This window comes from Papaver somniferum, chromosome 7 (assembly GCF_003573695.1).
Source record: "Papaver somniferum cultivar HN1 chromosome 7, ASM357369v1, whole genome shotgun sequence".
Taxonomy (NCBI): Eukaryota; Viridiplantae; Streptophyta; class Magnoliopsida; order Ranunculales; family Papaveraceae; genus Papaver; species Papaver somniferum.
The window spans coordinates 201074340-201093327 of NC_039364.1; the positions used below are offsets into that span (position 1 = coordinate 201074340).

At 36.8% G+C, this 18988-nt stretch overlaps 1 protein-coding gene across 1 annotated transcript; it reads left to right on the forward strand.

The window, feature by feature from the left end:
• Window positions 1-5922: 5922 nt before the first annotated feature.
• Window positions 5923-8800, forward strand: LOC113295807. Its single transcript, XM_026544133.1, has 5 exons — window positions 5923-6755; window positions 7196-7358; window positions 7495-7692; window positions 7771-8016; window positions 8707-8800. The coding sequence occupies exons 1-5, from the start codon at window positions 6431-6433 to the stop codon at window positions 8798-8800; spliced, it is 1026 nt and encodes a 341-aa protein (XP_026399918.1). The 5' UTR covers window positions 5923-6430.
• The last annotated feature ends 10188 nt before the right edge of the window (window positions 8801-18988 follow it).

Consider the following 18988-nt stretch of genomic DNA (forward strand, 5'->3'; position numbering starts at 1 on the left):
TTTTTAGGTCTTTTATAGTTGAAAATGTGTGATTTATATGGATGTGTAAATCTCAATTACACAAGTAAGGTGCATTTGTAACTCTCAATTACACATGCTATATGCATGTGTAACTCCTAATTACACATACTATATGCATGTAACTCCTCTTTACACTAGACAGATGCACATGTAACTCCTAGTTACACATGCTAAAATGAACAAACTTGCAACCAAAAAATTCCACATGCTAGGTATCCAAGTCATATGCATGTATAACTGTCAATTACACATGACAGATGCATGTGTAGCTCCTAGTTACACATGTTAAGATAGGTTATCATGTGTCTTTTCTGTGGTCTTTGTTCTATAATCTTGCCTTACAATTGTTCTATAATATTGTTATTTTTGTTTTTTGTTCATCCAACCTGATCTATGGATGTTTATTTCGTTGCAGATATGCAAGCATTTTGGAGGGAGGAAGACAAGAAGGAAAGGCAAATATTTAAACTTCATAAAAGCACAAATCATACGTCAGACGCATGTGTAACTCTCAGTTACACTAGATAGATGCATATGTAACTCTCAATTACACTAGATAGATGCGTGTGTAACTTCTAGTTATACATGCTAATAAATTATTGTAAATGAATATTAAAGTAATACATGTATTTTTTGTATGTGTTCTTTTTGATGTCTATTTTTTGATGTGTAATTTTGCATTACACATGTCATAAGGATGTGTAACTTCAGGATACACATGCCATATGTATGTGTAACTTCTGTTTACACATTCACACTGTATTTTAACAATTTTGGGCCTAGATTTAAAAATTTTGGGTTTAAATTTAAATTTTATTTAATTTGGGGATTGACAATATATAAAAGGGCATGGATGTCTTTTAATAACCCGGGGCCTAGATTTAAACTTCTTTTAATTAAGGGCCTCATATTATGGGTTATCCATGGGTTGGGCCTTAGCCTAATTTCCCCGATTAAATATATATGATTCATTTAATTTATCACGGAGCCCATATTCTCATTCTTTGTTTGCTCGACGAAAATTGTTTTTCCATGTTGGCATAGGTGTCCACAAAATCTAGTCGATCTCATTTATTGCCTGGCTAAATTGCGGCCTATGCCACTTAATTGGGGCCTATGGATTTCTTCATCCACCCAATTGAAAATGATAAGGGATGTCTAAAGATTGTAAAATTACTAGATTAACCTTAAAAAAACTTTAATTATTCTAACACAAATACAAATACAAAATCATAACTCAATTAACAAATACAAAAACTATTAATCAAAACTCAACTTCCATCAAAATTAAAACTAAATCCTAATCAATCACAAACAACAATTATAATCTAATTTCCTTTTGGTTTACAAAAAAAAAAAACCCCAAAAACAGACAATTCAAGTGATTGAGTTAAATCCCTTTAACCCCTTCCTTCTAAGAGATACTCTACAATGATTTACCTCTAAAACTTTGAAATTCGCTCATCAAGGTATCTGAAAATCACCCAGAATCGGTTTATATATAAACCATAGTAATCTGATTTTGAAGCTAATCGGATTTTACTGTGAACCTGCATACGCTGATTCTGAGTTGATGTGATGAACATCAACTATAATCGGATTACGTTAATACACAAATCAACTGATTCTTGATTCATGTTCGGATCATTTTGTACCATATGTAATCCGATTGTTTAGATAAAAATATCTGTATCCAATAATCAGATTACATTATACTCCATATAAACTGATTCTGAAAAAGCTGCAACAAACTACTTCAAGAATCGGACTTTATAAATAAACTTAAAGTCCGATTCTGGAACAAATTTCATGAGTCCAAGTTTCCCCAAAAAAAAAACCACTTTCATTCATTAAGCTTGGTTCAAGTTTGCAAAATACAATATAAGAAAGCGACAAAATACAAGCATCCGATAGATCAAGTTTTTAACATAAGGAAAATACTCATTCCAACAAATGGAGACCCTCGAATTGATCCGGCTCGATCAATTCCTCCCATCGCCTCATGTTGGCATCGTATTTTTTAAGCCACTCCTTGGCGAGCTCCGAGACCTCATTTAACTTATCTACCGGTGGTAATGGACAATCATCACGTACTCTATGACCGATATAATGTATGTTGTTATGGTTGAATAAAACAATTCTCCGATCCTCATATGTATAACATCATCACTTTAGAGAACTTGTATACCTTACTACCATCAGGTCTCTTGGGTTTATTAAATATAATCTTAAACGGGCAACCATACTTCTTTGATTTAGTAATGTATTCCCTTGTCGTCTTCTTCACGTACAGTTTTTCCTTTGCCCAATGACTTTCTTGCTTTCCACCTCTTGTTGTAGTTTTGAAAGTGGTAGTAAAAGTTCGTTGCTCGGACTTGTAAAGATTTAAAAATAAAAATATATACACAATATTTGTCACAATGGGCGAGAGGTACTGGGACTAGGATTCCGCCAATTTCATTTCTTAAGGTTCAAATAATAATTCTTTTATCAATAATAGCTCAAAAAATATATTAAATATATCGACTCTAATTTATTGCCAAGATTGATTCTCAAAACATTGATTGTTTGTCCTAAGCATGATGTATCAAAACACCTAAGCCAAGCATACATCATCAAATTAAATAACAACCAATTAATTCAAATCATATTTCAATTTTAAATTAATGCAAAAGTCATAAAAAAGAATTAAATGAAATTACCCCAAGTATGAAGTTTGGCCTCCTCCGTCGTCCCAGTGTTGGGTTTTAGCTCATCATAGTAAAAATGCTCTCAAAATAATTATTTATTGCTCAAAAAGTGGTTTACAAATGATGAAAAGGTGTAAAACAATTGAACAAAAAAATCGCAACAGAAATAACTGTTGCAAAGGCGCTGTTCAGCTGTTACAAGAAGAACGATAAATTGTAACTGCTGTTGTACGACGAACTACGACCCTCGGGCGTGCGTCTTAGACACTGTTGAAGAACGACGGTCTTTGGTTGTCTGTTCTTCGTGTTCTTCATCTTCATCAATGGCAGCAACAGCAGCAGAGAGAAATCATGGTTCTCGATTCTGCAGCGTTCCTTCTCTCCTCCCAACTCTCGACAACCATTCTATTCAACCCCATAGACATATTTATACTCAAAAGCACCGAGATAATCCGAGTTAAATGCAAATAATTCTCCCTTAATGATTTTTATTTTCACGGGAATATTTTCTTTCCCTGTTCACCTTTCACGCGTCTTCTGTTAGCTACTTTCATGTTCTCTTCTCACACGTTTGTTCTGAGCTGGATTTCCTTGTTTATCCTGGCTTGATTGGTCGAATATTGTTGAATAAAGAAGAAAATATTCTCCCATGCAGTTACGTATCATCCAATATCCCGTGATAATCTCTCTTCCCTGTTTAACCAAGACTCGATGTTCTAGCCCAACTGGATCGAATCCATTAACCATACAATCCCTGTTTAGCCCAAGCAGGTCAATCAAAACAAAATCCAGTGATTGAATCTCGCTCAAAGCCCACACAAGATCGAACCCAAATTCCTTCCTTGAACTGCATGAACTTTCCCGCCATTTTGAATTTTCAAATCGTGAAGAAGGGTGTCCCCCTAACCGTCTGTGGAGTGAAAGTAGCAAATGCCCAACTGAGGGCCCCTTAGTAATTGGGTTTCCCCTTAACTAAAATGAGAGTCCGAATAACAAATTTCCACCGTGGATGCTCCGCATAATTTTTCGAGCCGATTTTTCCAAAATTATTTATTTCCAAAAAATACCTACAAACACGCAAAATACCATAATAAGGACGAAAACAAGTACTAACAATACAGAGAATTGAGAACAAAATAGACACATATATGCGTCTATCACCTCTCTCACAAACAATTTCCAAACGATCTTTGACTTGAATGACGACCTAAAACTAAGGCGCATTTGATCTCTATTCCCTTGTCTATAAACCATTGTTTTGCATCGTTTCTATCTACCCATTCCAAATCGGTGAAATAGTGGGCAGAGATATCAACGCCTACTGGTTTGGACTGATCTTCGTCGAACGTCGCAACAATCTACAACAAATATCAACAAGTTGATGATTCAAAATCGGTTTATATGTTACAGTCGATTAAACCGATTTTCCACAATCGGTTTATATGTGCAACTATAAAGACCGATTAAAGATTTGTCTAAAAAATTTCAAAGTCCACAATCGGCTCATGTCTCGTGTCATTTAATCTGATTGTTGTTCACATTTCTCCTGGAACTTTAAGAATCGGATTACATATACACGAAAATAAACAGATTGTCCACTTACGTGGTTATTCAAGTTAAGGAATCAGAATATGCACATCACCAACATAAACCGATTTTGGTCACGTACCCAACTCCCCAAAAATTTACTACAATCGATTTATATGGTGATGAACAAAAATCGATTATGATACCCAATTTGGGGATTTACACAGAATCGGTTTATGTGGTGTTATCGAATAAACCGATTCTGGAAAACTATTTTGAATTTTTTTTCCTTTTTGGGCGATCGAGACGTGCAAATGCATGTTTGTAGATCGTTACAACTCATACCTGTTTATTAGAAGCATTATCACCTTCTTCTTCTTGACGAATTTGTTCTTGTGCTCGAATAATATCCTCAAGCATTCTTTGGTTGACATCTTCTTCTTCTTTCAACAAAATATCCAATTCGGTAGGATCGAAATCATGACAATCTGATGCACCCACTTCTTCATCACTACTAGAGTCTTCATCATCACTACAAAGTTTCATTTTACTAACAAAAATCACAAACCCTAACTTTTTCTTTTTCCCTCTTCTTCTTCTTTCCCTCCAAACCTTAAAAGAGGAAATGAATTTCTACTCTAATCCTAACACTATAATCAAACTCAAACACTAATTAATTTAACTAATACTAACTTAATTAATCATCACTAATTTAATAAGGGTATATTAGGTATTAACAAAAAATAGTGGTTAAGGGATTTCTAGAAATTACTTGTTAATGACTCTATTTTGTCATGTAGCTATAAACCCCAATTAAATGGCATATGCCTCAATTTAGCCAGGCATTTATTGTTATTACCGCAATTTATAGCTTACCGAAAACTACATAAATGATTTTGAAAAATTTCGAGGAAATTCGTTATTGATTATCCTCCACAGATATATGTAATTGAAATGGACGGAGGAGTTATAATTTATTGCGATCCATGGGCCACAGTGTACACAATCTTTTTTGTGGGGAAGAATGTTGTCTACCTAACTAGCCAATCAAGTAATCAACAAATAACTCGCTGGCACTTGATGAATGAAAATTGTTTCGACAATGAAATGTAATGCTTTCGCAAGAGCGTTTGGACCAAGGAAAATGTAGTTCACTCACATTTTTTAAAGTGTCGCTCAACCCCCTAATCTGTACTCTGTAGTCGCACATTGTAAAAATTTAATAAGCAGGAGAGATTTTTATTAAAAAAACAAAACTAGTGACAAAACCCCTAGGTGAACAAACTAGTGATAAGAAAAAACCGGTCATATTATTTCTACCAAATAAAAACCGTTTCAAATAAAATTGGGACAAAAACCCCAAACCAAATAATAATGTGTAAATTTAGTTTTTGTTACTTTAAAAAAAGACAAACATGCCCTTGACCTTTTCTTCTTCTTCTTCTCTGATTTCTTTTTTCTTCTTTCTTCCGTCTCCTTCTCCCACCACCATCATCACCAGCAGCAACAAATCTCCACGAACACCAGCAGCAACACCTCCGTCACCACAAGCAGCAACACCTACGTCACCACCAACATCAATTTCGTCTTCAAAATTTGGTTTTCTTCTCCGTAATAGTTGAGAAAGAGGATTAAATCTAGATCGTGGTTCTTAAAAATGGGTTAGTGCATCAAACCTCTTTAATTCTTCATTGTAATTCGTATCTCTGTAGTTTAATTTTGCTTTGATTGAGAGTGATGTTGTTAAATCGATTACTGAAATCAGAATTCACAGAAAAGGTAAATCGGAGGTCAAATTTAAGGTTTCTGTTTTGATTGATTCTTTTTTATTAAATATCAATGGTTTGTTAGAATTAAAGTGGGTTTGTTCTGATTTGAAGTAGAGATGGTAGTATGAAGTTTAATTTTGATTTCGTAGAGAATTATGGTTTATAATCTTCCCTAATTTTGATTTCGTTTTCCAAATAAAAACTCTGAACCTATCCTCCTCACTTCTCAGCACTTTTTCCTCTTCTGTTTTGCATCTTTCTAGCTAGGGTTAAACTCTCTTCTTCTGAAAAAAATTTTTTTGCAGAAATTTCAAAGCTCTGAATTTTCATTTTAATAGTTCCTTGAGTGGAAGTTCCGATACTAATAATAATGATGTAAAGGTAGATCTATCCATCTCTTCAAAATCTTGATTTAGGAAAAAAATGAGGTATAACATAGGATCTAGGAGGAGAAGACTGTGTGAACATGGGTTTCTTTTAATATGTGGAATCATTACTGGGTTTGGATTATTAGTTTTAACTTTAAGGTCTATTGATCAACCTCCTCCTTATTCTACTTCACTCACATTTCCTAATGAGCTTAATAGTGATGAGCTAGTGGAGCAGAATAAATATAATCAACAATCGGACGGTGAATCGGGTAAGTGCGCGACGGTCGAAGAGATGGGAGAGAGTTTTGCTGGTGATGGACATGAAAAAGAAAGCCTTAGAGTGAGACAAATGATTCGATATCATTTCATATTAAACGGTATTGATTAGTTTGATTTGCATTTCTTTACGATAAATTTAGCATATTGGTTTGATTTTTATCTCTTTACGCATACTGTATATCATATCGAACATTGTAGTACTTCTAGGGTAGTAATTATGATGTTGGATGCGCCTGCCTAATATCTTTACAGCCGTATTGCCAGAGTTGTAGTTAGAATTATAGAGTACATTACTATGTTTGGAAGGTTTTGACACAGTGTGAAACTTGTTAGGATGAAGTGTGGCTTAGTATCAAGAGTAGAAAACGTGGCAGTTAATGAATTGGAATGTCTAGTTTGATACCTGTAGTCATCATTGGGAGGTTTGAGTGATTACCATGTAGTGGTTTATAGTGTGTATTCATCTAGTCTGCTGGAATCCTAATGAGATTAGAGGACTGCTGTCGGATTTTCACATGTTAATTTTGAATACTGTTAGGGCCTACAAGAGTACGTGAGCTTCCTCCGGAGGAATTCTGTGAGCAAGGATTTGTTCTGGGAAAAGCGTCGGAAGCAGGATTTGGAAACGAAATGTACAAGATATTAACAGGGGCAGCGTTGAGTATCATGTTGAACCGGTCATTGATTATCGGGCAAACCAGGCATATTGGTTCTCTCTCAAGCCTTTCTATTTTGTGTTTTAAATGAATTTCATATTTATCCCGTGATGAAAATTTTATTCTATATGGGGAACGCAGTTACATTGTATTGAAACTTTGTTTTACTTGCATGATTCAGGGGCAACTTCCCATTTGGGGAGCACATATCTTATTCCGATGTCTCATTTACTTTAAAAGAAGTAAAACATCTCTGGAGACAGAACAATTGCACGACTAAGCATGGAAAACTCCTCATCAGAACTGATGATTTTGAGAAACCTGCAGAAACAAATGTTCTGTGCGGCAATTGGAGGAACTGGAAGCACCCAATCATCTGGTAAGCAAGTATGTATAGAAACTTAGTTGTCATGAGGTTCAGCAATATCAATTCGGTATTGAATTTTTTCCATGGTAGGTTTCAAGGTACAACTGATGCAGTGGGTGCTCAGTTTTTCTTAAAGAACATACACCCTCAGATGCGGAATGCAGCTGTTGAATTATTTGGGCAGCCAGGATATTTTCAATCCAGGCCTAATGTGTTTGGAGAGTTGATGAGAGTTATCATTTCTCCCACCAAAAATGTTGAGGAAGCAGTGAACTGGGTTCTTGGTGGTGGTCCGGATCCTGATATTGTTTTGCACATGCGCATGCTTTCGAATAGGTAATAAGATTTTCGGATTTTCCTGTTTTCGAAGCAAATCCTGTACGACTAATGTTGAACAGGATTTGGCGTGACTAATTAACTTATCATCTAAATAATATATTAATTAATGGATCAAAATGATACACGTGCAAATCTGTTTTCTGTCAGCATAGTGGTCAAACTAAAATTCCTCTAGTTCTTATTGCAATCAAGACGACAGCTGTAATATATCATTGAAGTTTGTGTTGGTGAAATGAAAATATGTGGAAAACTGATGAAACCAATTTCGGTTTCATCTAGTTTTGGTGAAACCAACTTTGGTTTCATCATTTTTGTCTAGTTTATTTTGGTTTGGTTTCATCATTGAAGCTGTGTTGGAGAAATGACAATATGTGGAAAAATGATGAAACCTAATTAGATTTTATCTAGTTTTGGTCATTTTTGCCTAGTTTATTTTGGTTTGGTTTCATCATTGAAGTTGTGTTGGCGAAATGACAATATGTGAAAAATGATGAAACCTAATTAGGTTTCATCTAGTTTTGGTGAAACCAATTTTGGTTTCATCATTTTTTCTGTTTGGTTTCATCATTTTTTTCTTATTTTGTTGAATATTGATCAATGAAATTCATTTTTTGTGGCGGTGGCGACTGGTTGGTGGCGGTGGTCGGCGATAATGGTGGTGTTGCTGGTGGTGGTGGTTGGCGACAGTGGTGGTCTGTGGTGGTCGGCGGTGGCGCAGTGGTGGTTTTCGGGGATGGAGGTGGTGGCGCCGTGTTGGGTGGCGGTGGTGGCGAGGTGGTAGCTGTCGGCGGCGGTGGTTGGCGGCGGCGATGGTGGAGGCGGTGGCGCGGTGGTGGTTGGCGGCGGTGGAGGTTGGCGGCGGCGATGGTGGAGGCGTGGCGCGGTGGTGGTTGGCGGCGGTGGAGGTGGTGGCACGGTGGTGGTGGTTGGTGGCGGTGGAGGTGGGGGCGTGGTGGAGGTTTTGCGGCGGTGTAGGTGGTGGCGCAGTGGTGGTTGGCGGCGGTGGAGGTGGTGATGGTGGTGGTCGGTAACGGCGGTGGCAGTGGAGGCGGTGGCGCGGTGGTGGTTGGCGACGGCGGCGGCGCGGTGGTGGTTGGCGGCGGCGGTGGTGGAGGCGGTGGCACGTTGGTCGTTGGCGACGGCGGTGGTGGAGGTGGTGGCGCGGTGGTGGTTGGCGGCGGTGGAGGTGGTGATGGTGGTGGTCGGTACGGCGGTGGCGGCGGTTGACAGTGGTTGTTTTTGGCGACGGCGGTGGTCAGTGGTGGCGACACATTGGTGGTTCTGCTGGTGGTGTTATTTTGTGGTGGTGATAATATAATAGAAATTAATGGTGGGATTATTTTTTATTTTTGTTGGATGATTTAAAATTAAAGGTGGGGTTGTTTTTTATTTTTGTTGGGGTGATTTAAACTAGAAGGCTAATATTGACAATTTATGTTAAATGGGGTTTTTGTGAACAATTTGTTTTGTTGGAGTTTTTGCATATGGATAGTGACACCTTTGGGGTTATAACTCGCGGACCGTTAAAAAAAATAAAAAGTAAATAATAATAATAATACCTGCATCGGAAAAATATAGGAATATCTCAGGTTGGATCAATCTGAATCTTCTCATCGGAAAAATATAGGAATTGTTCCTTGGATGCTATCTCTATCCCTAACAGTTCACATCGTGATAGTAGATGTATTCAATAAACCACAATATCTCGTTGTTATGCCCAGAGACTTCTTCAGTGGCCGACCTTTAGGGAGGCGCTTGTATGTAAGGAGAAATCTGCGATCTGTCGGTCACAACAAATGTCCCAAAAAGTTAAAATTGAAATATCAAATCTTACAATTTCATAAAATTGAGGCTAAATATGATATAATCAATAAAATTGATCATAAATTTCAGTCAGATATAATTAAACAATCTAACTCACAGTTCAAAGATCATAAAAATAGCCATTAGATCGACCGTAATTGATCGAAAAACCAAAGCAAAATTACAGAATCATCACATCATTAGTAGTAGAAGAACCAGTGTTTGCAAAAAGAAGAACAATATGGATAAACCATGAGCAAATAATAAAAAATAGCATTGAACCATTTACAGTTGGTTACACATAACACTACAAAGTACCTTTAGTTTTCAGATTTATCCTCCGTCAATTTACCACCTTAATTTAACCATAACAAACCAGGGACGGACCCAGAATTATTTGTTGGGTAGGACTAGTTCATAGGGTAAGGCAATCACTAAGCGGCCACAAATTTTTAGAGGGTTAAAAATAATTTTAAACGTACAAACTAATGGAGAAAATATTGCATACGAGAGAATAAAGGAACAAACGAAGACTTTCTACTGCATGTGAAGCAAAGAAAACAACAAAAACATAGACTACGACAAAAATTATAACAAGTTGTTATGATTTTACAACTAATTCTGAACAGTTGTCGAACTACGTGTGGGCTAAACCAAAAACTTATGAGATTACTCATACATAAATTTATTTTTCTACACATTTGACCCGGACTATAAATTTATTTTTCTACACATTTGACCCGGACTATTGCCCCCTTTAGCCCCTTCATGGGTCCGTCAGTGTAAAAAACTGCATCACTCCATCATTTTGATTCTTCTCAAAACCTTTCATATAAATTTCTATTTCTAAATATCCATCTTAGTTTATTTTATTAAAGATCATACTGTTGTTGTTGTTAAATTGTAACTGTGTAAGAGTAGGAGCAAGAAGGAGAGAGAACAAAAGAGGAAGAGGACCGAGAGAATTAAGATTAAGCTGGGAAAATTAGGATTATGAGCTGGATACTTGGGGGAAAATACCTTAAAACTTCCCTCTAATCCATGCTAATCGCTAGGTTGGTAACATGTGTCGAAACTCCAGATATTGGACGTGCACGTATCTAGTAAAATGATACTTGTTGTCAGCTGGGCGTCGAATATAAAAACCAAAAAAAGAAAGAAAAAAGTTGGTATTTAAACCACTTGAAAAAAATTAAAAATAATAAAGATATTTGCACATACGGGCGGGCACAACACAAGGATACACTCATTCGGGTTATGCTTGATAACTAGGGGTGGTAACTGTCTGTGATGATAGATGTTGTCTGATCTTTTTCTTGGTCGGCCTCCGCACCGCAAGCGGTAATCTAGTTTAGCTTGATGATTTTATCATTCCCTATGAGACCATTTATCTTCATTCCTATATTCCGAATAAACCACTAAATGCTTTCTAACTTTTGATTAAACCTTGATCCGTAAAATTTTTGTTCTGTTATTTTTCGATCTTTTTTCTCAATCCCCTTTTGCTCTTTGTGTTCTATGTAATCTGGTTTAGCAATTGCATATGATTCCGGTCGTTCTTTTCTTTTATGAGGCTATTGAAGCCCAATTTTCACGCGTGTTTTCCTCCTTGAATATGTTTTGAAGTAGAGAGACAGTTTCTCAAACCACCAGGTTAGTTCAGTTAAAAGTTTTCGGTTTATTATTGTTGGTGGTGTTCTCTAGTTGGTTTCTTCTCATTTCCTTGTGTTTCCTTGTTCAATGTGGTTTTGGTATTTAGATATGTTTGATAAGGTTTTGTTAGTTAGTTATTTCTACCAAGGATTTGGAGATCCCTGATCCAAATTAGGTTTTTGGAAAGTATTTATGATCTGAGATTGACTTATTTAGTCTCTGGGAAAACATCAGTGAGTATTAGACTATTTAACCAAAGAAAATGCATCACAGAGTTCATGCCTAAACGTATTACCTCTTCTGCACCTATAAGCAAGATGCTTAGCCGTAGGGATTTCAATCCTCAACTTCAGCTGGATTAAAAATACTTCCTACAACTTCACAATATTTGCCATCCCGATGCATTTTTTCTAGTGGAACCTGCAGCAAGCCGTTCGCGATATTTCCTCGTCTTGGTCCCATGTATGAGTATTAGATCATTCTATGAATTTTGCCATCCCGATGCATTTTTTCTAGTGGAACCTGCAGCAAGCCGTTCGCGACATTTCCTCACCTTGGTCCCATGTATGAGTATTAGATCATTCTATGAATCTTGAGCAAGATGACTTATTTAGCACATCAAGCAGCATATTCAACATCTCCACACTCTAAAAACTTTGGTTGTTGCACTCCCTGGAATGCTTGGCAGTTTTTTGGTTTCTTCGTATCACACAACAACCACAAAGTCTATTTGATTTGAGATTGGTCCGGTGAATCGACACCTTTAGTTACTTGATAGTCCTTTATCAGTTCTTTTGTATTTTACTGTTTCAGCAAAATTATCTTCCCCTTTTAATTTACCTCTGTTAGTCTAGGTTAAGTCTATGTTAATTAGAGCTAGCACTATGGAGAGGGATCCCTCAAAACCCCAAAAACTCAAGTATTATGGTCTCCTAAATCCCTATTCATGTAGGGATACTCGCCCCTTTCTTTATTTGCCTGATCAGATCTGATCAGCCTTGTAGGAAAGGGAAATCACACGGATACTCAGTAGTCGTCTTATTTTACGCGTACTGAGTACCCGTAAATCCGTTGATACGAGTATTCAGTACGCGTAGCTTTTTACACGGGTACTGAGTACGCGTTTCCGAAATTTTATTTGTTTGACCTTTTTTCGTTTACTCCTCTCTCACACCCGATCCTAACCATCCATCATTAATAACGGCTCTATTTTCTACACCGTCGGGTCCCAACGGCCATTTTTTCAAAATCCTCTATAAATACCACTCTAATTCTCTACTCAAACCACACCAAATCAATTTCTTCTTCCTACATCAATTGATTTCTTTCACTTAAATCTTTCTAATTTTATTCTCGTTTAATAGTTTTAATTTTGTTTTGCTCATCAATGGCGGAGACTCAAAGCCAAAAAAGGAAACACATAACGAGATTTACTACTTTGGAAGATCATCACATGATTACTCAGTACCTTGCTATTGGTTATCACAATTATTAGGATAAGGAAGTATTTTGGGAAGTGCTTTTTAGTAAATTTGTGGAAGTTTGTGGCAGGAATCGGAATGACCGCACTTGAAAAAGCATTTGTAATCGGTTTAGCAAAATCAAGGGTGAAGTGGATAATTTCTCTGGTTGTGTTGCAAGAGCCGTAATATCTAATCCGGGCATTGACTCTATTAACCGGGTATGTTATTTAAATATGTTTATTATAGTTTTCGTATATGTTATTATTAAATAGATTAATATACGCGTATCCTATTAACGGATTGTTTACAATTATGTAGATGTTAATTGCGAAAATTTTATATTCTGACATATACAAAAGAGATTTTGAACGAGATGTTCAGTGGAACATGCTCAAAGATGTTCCAATTGTGTCCGTCGGTGAAACTGAAGATATGGAACAAGATTGTAATCCTCCGTCATCTCAAATTCATGCAAATTTCTCTAATATGTTTAGTTCTCCACCCTCAAGTTCCCAAAACCCACCTTCAAGCCAATTTGTCGAGAATCAATTTACAAATAATATCCCTAGTTGTATCCCTTTTCCATCAGGATATACCCCTAGTACGACCCCAATCACCATACCTTGAACATCTTCTGGTGGATTTACCGGAGATAAACGCATTTCCAGAGCAGCGAAAAAAGCCCAAATTAATAAAAACTTGGTTGGGAAAAGTAAATCCGCCACACCACCCTCGCAAGACTCTCAGATGAGTGACGCAGGTAGTAAACTTGTTGATTATCTAAAAGAATCCCGAACGATTGTCCCAGCTCGTCAACTCCAACAAAACCAAATTATGGAAAGGTTGTTAGAGACAACTCAACAACAAATTCAGATTGCTCAAATGAAAGAAGAAAGGGAAATAATGAAGTTGGATCTCGAAAAGATGACTCCAAAGGCAAGAAAGTACTTTGAATATCAACAGAATGTCATATTGGCCAAGAAGATGCAGAGCGAGCAAGATATTCCGTTCAATTTTTAATATCTTAGCTTAATGGTTTTTTTCTTTTAAGTAATGTCGTATTTCAGTTCTGATAATTCGTTAAATTTGTAATAGATTAGTTTAATTCTTATTTTTGTATTTAAGTAAGGCCGCATTTTAGTTCCGATGCTGTAGTTTAGTAACGATAATGTAGTTTCGATAAAAATTATTTATGTATTTCTATTTTCGACAATTTGAATTATATTTTGGGGTAGTAACGGATCTTTAGTAACGGCTAATTTCCAACGGCTAGTATATAACGACTAGTTTGTTATGGCTAGTTTATAAAAGATATTATAAATTGTGTTAACTATCTCCAAAAAGAAAAACACCCCAGTTTTAATAAACTTTCAAAAACTTCTCACATTTTTCACTACCTCTCATAACTCTTTACACGAAAAGAACAATGGGATCATTTGATTCAATTGAAGATTTGGCAATCACCAAAACATGGTACAAAGAATCTCGAGTAGCAGATCAGTCTCCTGTAATGCCAGAGCCAGAAACCTTTTGGGCGAAGATATATAACCAATATAGACGAGATTATGGGAATGCGAAGGGAAGAAGTCTTCAACAAATTCATGATCGGTACCAGATAATCCAAAAAGCCATTTCAGATTTTATAGCTATTCAACAACGGATCCTCAACGCCAGCCATATTAGCCTGTCCCCTCAACATTTTGTAAGTATTTTTGAATTGCTTTCCTCTAAAGCTAAATTGATTGATTTGAAATCACAAGAATAAGTATAATGTCATGTGTTATTGTAGCACGAAGTCGTTAAAGCGCGTTATTTGGAGGAAAAGGGTGAAGCATTCACATTTGATGAAAGCTATCATTTCATGGTATCCAAACTCCCAGAGTACCAATCGCCGGACAATTCTTCTGCTTCATCCAGTGAAGACTAAAAGTTTAATAAATATTTATGAAGATTTTGTGGGTAAATCTCTGTGTAAACCCTCACGACACAATAACTCGTCCACTAGGGTCACCTAGGGGTTTAAAGGCTTGTTGCACGTGCTAAGTTCAATCGAAATTGTTGTTTATTTTGTGGAATTTTAGTTTTATCAATGTTAAACTTATCTTAATTTAAAACTAGAACATCAGATCATATATGGATTTCCAGAAGACTTAAATATAAAAGATTACATAAATATAAGATAAAAAATTCAAATATAATCATTTTTCGGGATTCTTGTTCCGAAGACTTGATTAACGTCTGATGTTGAAACACACAGCAAAACAGAAAAGAACATAAATTAAAGATAAAACATCCAAATTTAATCATTCTCCGGGATTGGTATTCTGAAGACTTGATCAACATAGATCGTTATACAATACAAATACCAGTGAAAAATAGATATGCCGTTAAGATAATCTAAAATAGCCGTTATACAGTGCAAAAAAACATATCCGTTAAAAATAAAAACTAGCCCTTTACATTCCAAACCATGGAAAATTTTCGCTGCCCTGATGTTGGTACGTGGTTGTACTTTGATTTAATGGCTCAGACGGATTAGAACCTAAGTAAGGTTCTTCTTGACTATTTGGAACAAAAGAACCCATCGACGGACCCGAATCACGAGACTGACCTTGACTAGATGACTCACATGTATATGGTGCTTGATACAGTTTCACAAATCTCACAGGGGGTGGTTCACCGTATTTGATTTGGTGTTGCAGCTCCGATGTGTAGTCGTAAACCCATTGCTGTGTAGCCAAGTATTTTTGTTGCATAGCCTGATATGCATCGCGCCACATCTCCTGTAAACAACAAGGAAGGACATGAGTTTAATTCTTTTTACAAGTAAAATATATTTGAATTAAAGGTTATATTATACTCACATGTATACCCAGGCTGACTTCATAGTTGGGATGAAGAAACACTCCCAAATACTCCATTCCAACAGGAGGATAAGTCGTCTGAAAGTCGGGGCCACATATTTTAGTTTTCATTTCGCTTGGTGGATGTGGGAAGAGATGATGTTCAGCAGACACCAATTGTTTCGTGTATGTGCTTCGTCGTTGGAGGTGTTGGTCGGTGTACATATGCATCGTTATCTTGGGTGCTGATAGACACATTTTTGTGTCTAATTTGATCTCAATACTATATATTGTTGGCACTCGATTTTGTACTAATTTTGTTATTTTATGTATTTGTAGGTATTTTTTTGGAAATAAATATTTTTGGAAAATTCGTCTCGAAAAGTTGATTTTGTCACCCGGAGGACAAGTGTTATTCGGACTCTCGCTTTTGGATAAGGGGTAACCTAATTACTAAGGGGCACCCCCCAGGTCACCCCCAAGGCAGCTGCTATTCACACCCCAGTTCTTGTTAGGGGGAGGACATCTTCTTCCCAAATTCAAAAACCAAAAATTGGCGGGAAAAAAATATATCAACTGGCAGATGTTTGTTGGAATTTTTGAACGTGTTCTAGGGCGATTCAATGGCTGATTTTTGGTAGGAAGTTGTGTTATGTCCTATCAAACACGTTTTGGGCTTTTGGTTCGATCAAATTTGGCCATAATTAGCTGGACAATTCACGGAAGCAAAACAGGAAAACACGGGTTGGACACGGGATTGGAGAAGATTTGAGCGTGTTCTGATCATGCATGAGGGCTCTAGCAACGTTGTGGGTCGTGTGTAAACACTTCTAGAGTGACCAGGATGGAAATCTATGCGTACCAGAGCAAGAATGGAAAGAAAATATTCCCAAGAATATTTTTCTTTACTGCCGAGTTAAAGAGAATTATATGGAGTGAATGAGCGAGATTCGATGGGTCTGTTGGCTATAAATATGTTTCTATGGTTGCCTAGAAGGGTTGTCGAGAGTTTGGGGGCTTGAGGAGAACTGAGGAGCAAGAAATCACCATGAACACCAAGCTTCCTGCTGCTGTTTTATGTTGCTGATGAAGATGAAGAACACGAAGAACAGACTCTCAGAAACCGTCGTTCTTCAACAGTGACAACGACAGCGGCTCGTGGGTCGTAGGTGTGGGTCTTAGGACCGTAACGACAACAGCAGTTAGGTTTTATCGTTTATTCTGGACGCCTTTTGTGCGTCGCAGATTACAGTTTCATACCATTTTCTCTTCTTCTCTTTATTGTAAACACCAATTGAGCTTAATAAAATATTTTGAGAGGTATTTCACCATGATGAGCTAAACCCAACATTGGGACAATGGAGGAGGCGATTTTCGTCATTCTGGTAAATTTAATTTATTCTTTTTATGACTTTTGCATTGATTTAAAATTGAAAAATGATTTTGATTAATTAGTTATCATTTTATTTGATGCGGCATGCTTGCTTAAATGTTTGATGTCCCATGCTTACGATTTATAACTAATATTATAAGAATCTATATTGGCAAAATAATAGTCCTTACATTTTATGTTTTGAGCGATAATTGTTAAGGATAAATAAAATGTACCATATGCATGAGAATTGGCCAAGTCCTTAGTCCCAGTAACTCTCTACCAATTTGTCAATATTTGTATATATATTTGTTTTCTAAAAAAATTATCCTTCACAAGTCCGAGAGTTTGAACCTCATTACTACGACCCACGAAAAATCTTTAATCAGGTGCCATACAAATCCATGTTTCCTTCATGTGCAATCACACCCTTGTACTTCCCAACTGACTTCTTTCTTCCACCACAACTTATAATGTTGATTGGATACTTCATCATAATCAGGCCATTAACATTCTGCTCCTGGTACAAATATGCATTTGTGATGTCTATTATTGAATCAGGAGGGTTGCACGGTATTACAGTGATTCCAAGAACTTGCTTGGGACATCGTTCGCCCAGGTACAAGGCGTTGTGACCATAAGGATCGTAAAAAACCCTACGTGTTACAGAGATTCGTTTAGCCTCTACCACCTCTGGTCTAGTTCTCCATTCACTATCCTCCCATGGCGACCAGAATACATAATCGAATGCAAAGTTATCAATCTGGTTACGCACAGTTGTCACAGAATGGGAACCTGAATCTCCCTGACTGCCTTTTCCTACTAGTCTTTGTGATCCATCGTATAACCTTCCAGCTGGCCACAAATCCATATTTTCATTTTCAGATTTTGTATAGGGAAATAGACATCGGAAATATGCCCAAAACCAAGGATGCAACATTATTAGTTATTATTAACAACTATAAACAATATAATGTAACCAACAAAAAAACAAAAAAGAAAAGTAAGATTACAAGTGGGTTTGTAATTTTACCATCAAAGGAAACGAGAAGAACTGCAATTCAGGAACGTTACCCGTGACTCCGGTACTCAAGACCCTTAACATATAGGCATACACCGCCGAACCCCAATCATATTGGCTTAGCAAATTTAAATCTCTCATTATACGAAGCCATTTACAATCAACAACACTGTTCTTGTTTGGGAAAAAGACATTCCCAAAAAACCAAATAAAAAATCATCTTGCAATTTGCTCCTGCATTAATACATCGTTTTCTAGGCCGAGTCTATGTTCGACAAACGCTAATATTAAACTCTTCTTGATCCCCTTGCATCTATCCACAACTTTTTATCTCAGAGCAACCATGTCTTCTTGTCTAACTTCTTTTACTCCAATAACCACAATTGAATTTTGGCGTTTCTTTTTTCTAGTAGAACATTTCGCCTCAAGATATGGGAGCAAACAGTCTATGGCATCGGGAGCCATGACATGTATTTCCTCATTACTAATTGAACTTAATGATATGGGTATACCTACGCCAATAGGAATTCCGGTAATTTGGGTGAAGTATAATGGGGTAAACCCTATTTCAAAACTAGGGAAGTGAAATGTATTGGTGGTATGCCACCACCTTGAAAATATACCGGTAGTTAGGCAGTTGTCTTGTAGTTTTGGATACTGTACTTTGAAAATGGAACCGAACCCACAGTTGTCTAAAATATGTTTAGCAGTTGGAAACCTAGAAATTGAGGTATACATTTCATGAATTGGACTTATACTACTTCGATGTCTCAACGATTCCGAACTACTCACTATCGTATCAAGGATTTTCAAT

Excerpts from the sequence above, each read along its gene's own strand:
- LOC113295807 (XM_026544133.1), top strand. The coding sequence starts at position 6,431 with ATGAGGTATAACATAGGATCTAGGAGGAGAAGACTGTGTGAACATGGG. Across the intron at positions 7,359-7,494 it reads TTGATTATCGGGCAAACCAG|GGGCAACTTCCCATTTGGGG; the intron begins GCATATTGGTTC and ends TGCATGATTCAG. Across the intron at positions 7,693-7,770 it reads TGGAAGCACCCAATCATCTG|GTTTCAAGGTACAACTGATG; the intron begins GTAAGCAAGTAT and ends TTTCCATGGTAG.